This window comes from Myotis lucifugus, unplaced genomic scaffold, assembly GCF_000147115.1.
Source record: "Myotis lucifugus unplaced genomic scaffold, Myoluc2.0 scaffold_1714, whole genome shotgun sequence".
Classification (NCBI taxonomy): domain Eukaryota; kingdom Metazoa; phylum Chordata; class Mammalia; order Chiroptera; family Vespertilionidae; genus Myotis; species Myotis lucifugus.
Genome location: NW_005872762.1, coordinates 1 through 10141, shown reverse-complemented (window position 1 = coordinate 10141; position 10141 = coordinate 1). Strand labels below are relative to the sequence as shown.

At 54.1% G+C, this 10141-nt stretch overlaps 1 protein-coding gene and 1 long non-coding RNA gene across 2 annotated transcripts in view; both read right to left on the bottom strand.

Annotated features, from left to right (window-relative positions):
- The window catches only part of ANXA5 (annexin A5), a 15706-nt gene extending 6010 nt beyond the window's left edge, over nt 1-9696 (bottom strand). Inside the window, exons 1-6 of the mRNA XM_006108070.3 lie at nt 9212-9696; nt 9040-9134; nt 7909-8022; nt 5920-6035; nt 1391-1469; nt 973-1029 (exon numbers count right to left, since the gene is read on the bottom strand). Coding sequence (XP_006108132.3) covers nt 973-1029; nt 1391-1469; nt 5920-6035; nt 7909-8022; nt 9040-9134; nt 9212-9263 — 513 coding nt within the window. The 5' untranslated portion in view covers nt 9264-9696. The remainder of the gene's footprint in view (nt 1-972; nt 1030-1390; nt 1470-5919; nt 6036-7908; nt 8023-9039; nt 9135-9211) is intronic.
- Nucleotides 8540-9032, bottom strand: LOC106695581. Its single transcript, XR_001346646.1, has 2 exons — nt 8859-9032; nt 8540-8740 (listed from the first exon to the last, which is right to left on the bottom strand). It is a non-coding gene; the product is annotated as an uncharacterized LOC106695581 (long non-coding RNA).
- Nucleotides 9697-10141: the final 445 nt, after the last annotated feature.

The following is a 10141-nucleotide window of genomic DNA, read 5'->3' as shown; positions in this document are numbered from 1 at the left end:
CGCCATCGGTGCTGCCTGGCCCTGAGCAGGCGGAGGCCTGGACTCCGGTCAGGGGACACTTCCTCGGGCACGTTCTGATGTTCCCCTTCGGTTCTGGGCGGTCCCACCCCTGCAGGGCGGGAGGGGACACCTGCACGGCCTCTGTGTGGCCCATGACCCCAGGGGCCCCACGAGCCTGTGAGCAATGCCGGTGCCCGGCCCCTGGGCCCTGAGGGGAACCTGCATTGGGGGGTCCCCGGGCGACGAGGCTGATATGCATGGAGAGGGGGCACTCTGCAGAGGGACCGCCCTCGAAACCAATGGCAATGACGCATCCACTCGGCAGAGGGGGGCAACCCCCCAATCCTACAATTATTTGCCACCTGCTGTATACGAAACACCACTCATCACTGAAATACATTCCTCTTATCCTCTCTGCCCAGACCTACTGCCCCCTTGGCAGTGGGATCAATAACACCTGGGTTGTTTTTCTGTCAGATTCTCCGATTTGTGGGTGTTCCGTGATCCCGGAAGAACTGCACCCACCTCGTGCTCCTCACTCTTCATGTGTCATTTATTTCACTTCACTTCGGCTTTGGGGTAAAAGGGTTTGTGGGCCACATCAAAGTGAAGGAAATAGCCCTACCGCTTTGGCTCAGTGGATAGAGCATCGGCCTGCGGACTGAAGGGTCCCAGGTTCGATTCCGGTCAAGGGCACATGCCTGGGTTGTGGGCTAAATCCCCAGTAGAGAGCAGCCAGGAGGCAGTCAGTCAATGACTGCCTCTCATCATTGATGTTTCTATCTCTCTCTCCCTCTCCCTTTCTCTCTGAAATCAATAAAAAAAAGTATATATTAATAAAAAAAAAAAAGTGAAGGAAATGTACACGGGCCTTGTGCTTTGAGAGACCAGACAGACGCCAGGAGAACGCCATGAGCACGGACTCTCTTCACTCGGATGTCATACGCAGCAGCCACACACGGGGCCACTCACCTGGGCGTCCTGTTCAACCTGCGCCTCGTTGATCCCGGAGTCGGGGTCTCTATTCGCCTGCGAGAGAGAACAGACACCCCGGGTTACAGCGGCGCCACCTGCTCGGCCGCTCAAGCTTTTTTTCTCGGGAATAACGTACTTTTTATTAAGATCCTATCAGTGTTTCCCCTTATCCCACAGCGCGGTCCGAGCCCCGCCCGATCCTCTTGGTTTTAAATTCTATGAGTAAAAGAGGACAGTGACACCCCAGAAAACTGCCAGTCAGCTACGAGGCGTTCCGCTCAGACCCGAGAAGACGGACACCACACAGCCAGCACCGAGCAGAAATGACTGACAGAATCGTGAGTGGCCTCGCTTCACGGGTCAGGCCAGTCTGGCTTGGGATTTCCTATCACACTGCAGCGCGCCCACCCGGTACCTGCAGGAGCACCACCAGCATCCTCTGGTAGAACCCCGAGGTGTCCCCCACCACGTCGTCCTCCAGGCTCGAGCCGTATCTGCAACAGAACAACGTCAGACTTAGTCACAGCTCCGGCAGCTAGAAGAGACCCCGCCCCCTTCGCCAGCAGAGGAGACACAGGGGGAGAAGCGCTCGCTCAGCCCAGCTGGCGGGACCCATGAGCCGGGGGGTCGCGGTTCGACTCCCCGTCAGGGCACACGCCCGGGTGGTGGCTCCATCCCCAGGACCACAGGAGCCCGCAGCCCTTGTTACTAACTTGCAGCCGCCACTGCAGGGAAGAGGTGCCTCCAAGGCATTTAAATATTTCATCGCTATTGGAACGCAGACAGCATCTAAAAGCCTGAGACGTCGGTTGGGATTGGCGTGCAGGAGGCAGCCCATCAATGATTCCCTCATCAGTGGTGTTTCTCTCTCTCTTTCCCTCTCCCTTCCTCTCTCTGAAATCAATGAAAACATCTTTTAAAAATCGATCTTAACTTTAAAAAAGAAGTATCTGATTAGCATAACTGTTCTCTGCTCTGTTCTGAGCCCCCCAGACTGTGACGGCGAAGGCTCCGAGTGAGGGGCTGACCCGAAAGGCAGTCCGTTCCCCAGAAGCACGGGGTCCTCGCCCGAACCGTGACTCGGCCGCTCAGCTCACAAGCGCTCGGGCCAACGTCGCCGAGAGCCTGCGGGCACAGGGCCCCCAGCGCAGGCGCACCCAGGCTCACTGCCTCCTCCTTCCAGACGGCGTGCAGCACGGCCCCTAGGTCTCCCGCCCTCCGGACCAGCGATCTGCAACCTCTCCCATCTCGCGGCATAAACGGACCACTGAGCTCCTGTGGCACGCCAGCACATAGGGTACTTTTTGCCAATGACGCGCAGAAAATGAGGCATCATTTTGATTGGTTCACACCGGACGGCTATTGTTGTGTTGGCTGCTGTCATTTTTTTCATTTGACAATCTAAGGCAGCGGTTCTCAACCTGTGGGTCGCGACCCCTTTGGGGGCCGAATGACCCTTTCACAGGGGTCGCCTAAGACCACCGGAAAACACATCTATGATTACATATTGCTCTTGTGATGAATCACTATGCTTTAATTATGTTCAATTTGTAACAATGAAATTGGGGGTCACCACAACAGGAGGAGCTGTATTAAAGGGTCGCGGCGTTAGGAAGGTTGAGAACCACTGGTCGAAGGGGAAAGGTCGGTGCCCCTGACTCAGCAGTCAGGGGCTGCATGTCTTAAACATTCGTGTGGCACACCAGACGGAAACTGCGGCTCTGACAGTCTCAGTTTTCTTTCTTGGGGAATGGCCATCCTTCCACTAAAAGGGTACTTTTCCTCCGCAGCAAATACAGTTCACGCTGAGGGCGCGCAGTGGCAGCTTAAACCAGGCCACTGCCCGCCACACATTTCGGCTCTTCCACCGCGGCCGAGGGCAGGGAGACCGGACCACAGGAGCCCGCAGCGCCGCTGAACGAAGGCGGCCCGGCCCAAGGCATCTAAATATTCCATCGTTATCTGAGAGCAGCCAACACTTACAAGCCTGAAACTTCTATTTAGAAAGGTCCAAGAGCGTGGTATGTTTATTTCAATCAGCTACCCAAATACAAACCCTGAAGAATCCTTCCTCGCTCCCTCCACTCAACACCTTTCACACGTGTCTCCCTGTAGGGTTCATTCCCCCCACCTGCCACCCACCTGGACGTCGGACCTGCCTGGTTTACCTCCCGCCCTCACGCGGCCACCTGATCCTCCACTGATGCAGATCCTTCCTCCTGGTCCTTCAACACCCCTCGCCCCCCGGGAAGCGCTGTGCCTTTAACCAAGGCCGACCTGCTGACCCGCCATGCGGGTCCCCTGTAACGGCCTAACTCGCCTGCTCAGGTTCTCTCCACCCGGACACACGCGTTTCCTCCACGCGGTCGGGTTCTGTCCCCTCCATACACTTTCCACAGCCCGGCCTCCGTGGCACTGCAGGCCGTGGGTGGGCAACCAAACTGCCTTCCTTCTCCCCCGACCCACCCCCCACCCCCCACCCCCCACCCCTGTCTCAAAACCCTGCTCAGCCCCTGACTGCACCATGAAGACCCTCCCAGCACCCAAAGCCTCTCTTCTCTGAGTGAATTCCTGCATTAAAGACTGTGGGTATTTGGCTTCCGTTTGAGGTTTACTGCCCTGTAATTACTGCGTTTCTCTAAGTCCCGTCACCCCTCAGTAGGCAGCAAATGTCCTGAGGGCACGAACCAGGCCTGGTGCATCTTCCCTGTCACTCATGACAGCCCTCACGCTGCCAGACCCAGAGCCCCTGCAGGGACCACACGCAGGCACTGTGCCCTCGAGGCACCCGGCAGCCACCGGGCGCACTGGCTCACTCTTCCATGTCAGAAAGCGATACCGGACTGTGACATGGAACACGGCTCTCAGGTGACCACAGGCATCTGAGATGCACGTCCCACGTCTGCCTCACGGTTGGGGCTGTCCAGCCATCACAGCAGAAGCAGGCAAGGAGTGTTACAGGGCCCCGGGGCAGGAGGACTAGGGAAACTGAGGCAGGGGAGTTAAAACAAGGCCAAACGGTGCAGCCAGCTGGTAACTAGCAAGCCATTGTCTTCCCAGCCACAAACCTGAGAGCAAATGGTGAAAAACCTTCCGAATGAGAGAATGCAGAGGGGGAGCGGGAGAAGGCGGGGAAAGGGGAAAAGGCAGTTCTACTCCCTCAGCAGAGAAGCCCGCAGCCTCGGGCTGGGCAAGATAAAGTTGCAGGTGCTTCTCATGAGTTCTGGGAAGGCCACAACAGAGTTAAAAAAAGGGGCCTTGAGAATCACTCTGCACCAAAACAGTCAGCAGAGGAATGTTGAAGCCGGTGGACAGGAGGGTATATAACGCCTCCGACCCCACCCAACTCGCTCTTCTGATGAGCTGAGAGCCCATCTGCACTTCATGGGCCAGGTGCCTAGGTTTGCCGGCTTTGCTTTTGCTTCTTTCAATCGAGATGCAGCTTTAATTGCTTTAATAAATTGGCTTTTCACAAGGCGGTCAAGGTCCCTCGTATAAATCTATAATAATAAAAGCGTCATATGCTCATTAGACCGGACAGCCGAACAGCGGAAGGACCCGGCTGCGAGGGCCGAGCCCCTCGCCTGAATTTCGTGCGTCGGGCCTCTAGTTCATTTACATGAGAAGACGAGGATGGAGGCTGGGGACAGCCTCTCCCCCGGCGCCGGGGGCTGTCCTGTCCGGGAACCCCTCTCTGGTGTCGGTGAGAGGGGCCTACGACAGAGAGACCAGCACTTGGGAAGGTAGCTGTTTAGCTGCTGTAAACCCCACACTGTTCTGACTTGCTGGGTCCCAGCGGACGATCCTAAGATTAACAAACGAACGCTCCTGGCTGAGAGCAGCGGGCGTGGCGGCCTGAGGACTGGCCGCCATCTGGACAGCTGGTCCCGCCGTCAGGCAGGGCGAGTCTGGTACTGGACATCTGACGGGGAAACTGTCTACTACCTTTACTTTTATTTTCATTTTCCTGGTTCCATTCACAGAATATGCTTCAGACCGACGGACTTTTTTTCACAGGAAAAGTAAGGCAGGCCAGAAAGGAGAGCCAGCGTGGAGCCCTCAAACACAGCCGTCGCAGAATGGCACGCCTGGTGAAATGTCTTTTTACCTTGGATAATTCTCAACTTTGCTAACAGAAAACTGAACTTTTATAAGGAAGAAAAAAAACCTTTGCAACTTTCCCTTTTGCTAATCCTCACCCAAGAATATATCTTTTTTTAACACTGCTTCTACGGAGAGTGGAAGGGAAGGAGGGAGGGAGAGCGAAACACTGATGTGAGAGAAACACATCGACTGGTTGCCTCCTGCACGCACCCCGACCAGGGGCAGGGAGTGAACCCGCAACCCAGGTAAATGCCCTCGACGAGGAATCTAACCCTCGACCCTCTGGTGCACAGGCTGACCCTCTAACCACTGAGCTACGCTGGCAGGGCCTGCTTACATCTTAAAGTGAATATGAAAGAAAGACCCACTGGTGTATCCCTATCCTAGTGGCGAATCCTACCTAAAAGGGAATGCCATCTTCATCCAAAACTCCTTATAAAACTAAAAGTTACCCATAAATAACTATGTTAGTTATGGGTAAGGGGGTGGGGGAGGAGAAAAGCAACTTGAATGGTTTCTCACTTATTCCCTCACCCATTCGTCCAGTAGTCACGCGTGGCCTGCCTCCGGCAACCACGGACCTGCATTCGCTTTAGAGCAGCGGTTCTCAACCTGTGGGTCGCGACCCCTCTGGCGGTCGAACGACCCTTTCCCAGGGGTCGCCTAAGACCATCCTGCATATCAGATATTTACATGACGATTCATAACAGTAGCAACGTTACAGTTATGAAGTAGCAACGAAACAATTTTATGGTTGGGTCACAACATGAGGAACTGTATTTAAAGGGCCAGAAGGTTGAGAACCACTGTTCTAGAGAAATGGAGGAGGGACAGGGGGACGAGAAATGCAGGTTGAAGCCTGTACCTTCCTCGTAGACTTTCTTTATGGCCGTGAGCTCCTCAGGGGTCCTGGAAGCAATAATCTCCGTCAGGACTTTCTCATCCGTCCCCGCTCCCTGTGGAGATTAATTTTCAATAAAAAGAACATGTCAACAGACTAAAAAGAAAGTGATCTTCCTAGAACAGACGTTACCCAAATTGCAGGATCATACAGAGTGTCCAACATGACAGTCCCTCCTTTGCCTGTGCGTTCCGTTAGTTACAGAAGTGAGAAACTGCAAATTAAGACAATTTTACCCCTTGTTGTCTAATGAAAAACAACGTTCATTGTAAGTGTGCATACAGAGACAGCAGATTATACAAACCTGTAATTTTATCGGCTTAATTCTAAATAGTTTAAAAGTAAAGCATTTTAATGAAACATGGAAAAATAAAAAAGGCTGAAATAGTGCAAATGTAACTCTTAACATGGATTTATAGGGAGAAGCACTGATACTTAAACAATCTACTCAAAACATCAGCCCTGCCCTAACTGGTTTTGCTCAGTGGATAGAGCGTCAGCCTGCAGACTCAAGGGTCCCAGGTTCGATTCTGGCCAAGGGCATATACCTTGGTTGCGGGCACATCCCCAGTGGGGAGTTTGAAGGAGGCAGCTGATCGATGTTTCTCTCTCATCGATGTTTCTAACTCTCTATTCCTCTCCCTTCCTCTCTGTAAAAAAAAAAATCAATAAAATATATATTTTTTTAAAAAAGAAAAATAATTGTAATCAGTTTTCCTTTTTCTGATGGTAAAAGTCACAGCGACACTGATAAATTAGAAGACACAAGCAATGATATAACCTACCTCAAGTTTAAAAGGTAGTATATGTAAGCATTATTCTCTTCATATCTCTGTTTCTTTCCCAAAACCAAGCCCTTGGAAGACCTGGATGTATGCTCTGGCAGAACCTTAGCTGCTGCTACCACTTCAGAGCACGCCACCAAGACACCCTGTCTCCGGTGCCCTAAGATAGTGTTTGCTCCCAGAGAATCGCTGTAGGAAAATGCAGGGAGTAGGCCCAGCAAGGCCCCTATCTTGGTACCCCTCTGCCCTCCACTCCCACGAAGAATCCCTGGGCCACATTATCTCTTTGTTATTCAATCTGTTTCCTTTTCCTCCAAACTCAAAACTGCTACTGAATGAAGTTTCCAGAGCCACAGGTCCAACCACCGTTTCAGTGTCGTCAGACTCACACAATAGTTCCAGCAGCCGTGGAGGACAGTTAGTTATCGGCTACAAGGAAAGGGTAACGAGTTCACCGGACACTCCTAGGACAGGGTGTAACACCACCATTCTGATCTGAAAATTCCCCGAAGCTTTACTGTTTAACCTCTGATGATTAACCATACTATTTCCCCCAGCCCGCCAACTTCCTATTTTATAAGATAAAACACCTAACCTGTAACATTTTTAAGACACATCTCAAAATTAGAAACAGGCTTAAGAGATCTAAAAGGCTGTAAAAAATGTTAAAAAATTTAAATAGCGCCCCGCCGGCATGGCTCAGTGGTTAAACATCGACCTATGAACCAGGAGGTTGTGGTTCGATTCCCGGTCAGGGCACATGCCCAGGGTGTGGGCTAGATCCTCAGTGTGGGGAATGCAGGGGGCAGCCGATCAATGATTCTCTCTCATCACTGATGTTTCTCTCTCTCTCCCCCTCTCCCTTTCTCTCTGAAATCGATAACTATATATATATGTGTGTGTGTGTGTATATATATATATCTTTTTTTAATGTAAACAGCCACTAATATTGAGTAAACTATACAAGAAGGATTAAATGATTAAATGACACGCTTGTAATTGCTCCCGCCTCTCCTCCTGATTGCCTCCCACAGTTCTGTTCTCCAGGAAACCCTCGCAGGAATAACCGAGTATTTTTACGATGAAGGAGGGGTGGTCACGAGCACAGACCCACATGGGGAGGCGCGTGGGCGCCGCCTGTACCTTGAGGGCGTGCTTCAGCTCGTAGGCGTCGTAGAGCCACGAGGGCTTCATCAGGGCCACGATCAGCTTCTCGAACTTCCCCGTCAGCTCCGACTTCAGGTCGTCCAGCAGGTCCTGCGCACAGAGAACACGGGCGCGTTACCAGGCGCACACGCTGCTCTTCTTCGCGTCTTCGCTGGGAATGGCGGCCCTCGCTCTGAAGGGCTCCCCAGCAGAAGGCGCGGAGCGAAGCCAAAGCCGCGGCCTGGGCTTGAGGGGAAGCAAGGCCTCCCTCCGTGTCAAGGTCGCTGTTCAAGGATTGTTTCTCTTCCTTCAGGAATTAAAAAAATGAAAACTTTAAAAGGACACAAAAAAATCTGTTTTAAAAATACTGTTCTGAGAAACACGTGTAGCTTTAAAAAAAAAACTTCCCCCCCAAAAAAATCGTAAGTGTATGTTGACAAAGGGTAAAAACTGGCCCATACTCCGCCAACACCTCTCCTTCCTCTGTGTCACGGAGGACGCGCTGTGCCCGACGGGGCCTGCACCCTGGGAAACGCGCTCGCGGGTCAGAAGGAGAGCGGGACGCCCAGCCCCTCCATTGAGCCTCCTGACAGCTGGAAACCGGGGTCAAAGTGCCTGCTGCTGCTGCTTTTTTTTTTTGCTTTGCATTTATTTCTAAGTGAAAGGGCGAATGAAAATGTGCAGAATGATGAAATGACACCCAAGTTTTTATGGAGGCGCCCATTCATTTCGTAACAAATTTAATTTCCGTTTGAATTGTCAAAACACCCTCCCCGTCGAGGCTGTGCCCTGTGTCCTGACGACGTGCATCGCGGCCCAAGGCTGACAGCTGGATGGGGAGGCCGGGACCCCGTGGGACACCCTGGGGAGGCGGGGACCCCATGGGACACCCTGGGAGGCGGGGACCCCTGGGACACCCTGGGAGGCGCAGGAGGGCGGGGTCCAACCTCAAGCAGGAAGGGCGATGTGTGGGGACAAGCGGGTGAGCACTGTTCACCGACAGCTGCTAATTAAGCAAATGCGGGTCGGGGAGGAGGAAAGCTGGAATCGTTAAATACACGATTTCTGCCAAAATTTCAAACGCATCTTAAACTCGCAGCTGCCGGCAGTCGACGGGGCGCGTCTTACCCGGCCAAACAGGGTCTTGAAGGCGGCCACGATCTCCTGGCGCTGCGCGTTGCTGCGGGCCGTCAGCAGGGTCAGGATGCTCTCCTCGTCGGTGCCTGCAGGGGGCGCTCGGTCAGGCCTGGCTGCACACCCACCGGCCGCTCACCTCTGCTGCCGGGCCCTGGGGCCTCACCCCACACAACATGTCGTGTTAGGAGACGCATTAAGCTAGAACGTGACCACATGTCCGATGTGGCACTGCCAGCACATCCCACCGTCGCTGCTGCTCCGGGAAGCAGGCGGGAAGCCCTCCTGGCTTTCACACTGAGGGCACCAGTGTCCTCGCAGCAAACGGGGGCTGTTCCCACGCACGAAGCCGTGGGGTTTCCAAGTAACGAGAGGGACAAAGAGGGAGACCCGGTTCCAAGTGACAGACTATTTAGGGAAAAAGTACAGACACACACAACCCTGAGCTACGGCAGGACGTGACGGGGCCCAGGGGCGGCCCAGGCGCTAAGTGGGGGCCCAAGGAGGTTCTCGAAGTGACAGGAGGTGGACGGGGTTTGGGAAAAGGTGCAGCCGTCAGTCTTGAAGGACGAAAGGCCAAGCGGAAGGAGGACAGGCTTTTGTTGGGATGAAAGGAAAGGGCAGCAGGGGGAACACTAGGCGTTTGTGAACAGCAGGGACAACACGGCTCAGAGACCAGGGGAGGAGTCAGACAAGCGGGCTGGGGTACCACGGAGGCCTGGCCAGGCCAGAGCCCCCCACAATCCCTGATGCACCAGGAACCCTCCCCAAGGGCAGCCACGTCTGAGAAAGGTGGGTCCTAACACGGGGCCTGGGGCAAGGGAGCACCTGGTGCAGGGTCTGGGGGAGGGGAACACCTGGTGTAGGGCCTGGGGAAGGGGAGCACCTGGTGCAGGGCCTGGGGGAGGGGAGCACCTGGTGCAGGGCCTGGGGGAAGAGGAGCACCTGGTGCAGGGCCTGGGGAAGGGAAGCACCTGGTGCAGGGCCTGGGGAAGGGGAGCACCTGGTGCAGGGCCTGGGGGAAGAGGAGCACCTGGTGCAGGGCCTGGGGAAGGGAAGCACCTGGTGCAGGGCCTGGGGAAGGGGAGCACCTGGT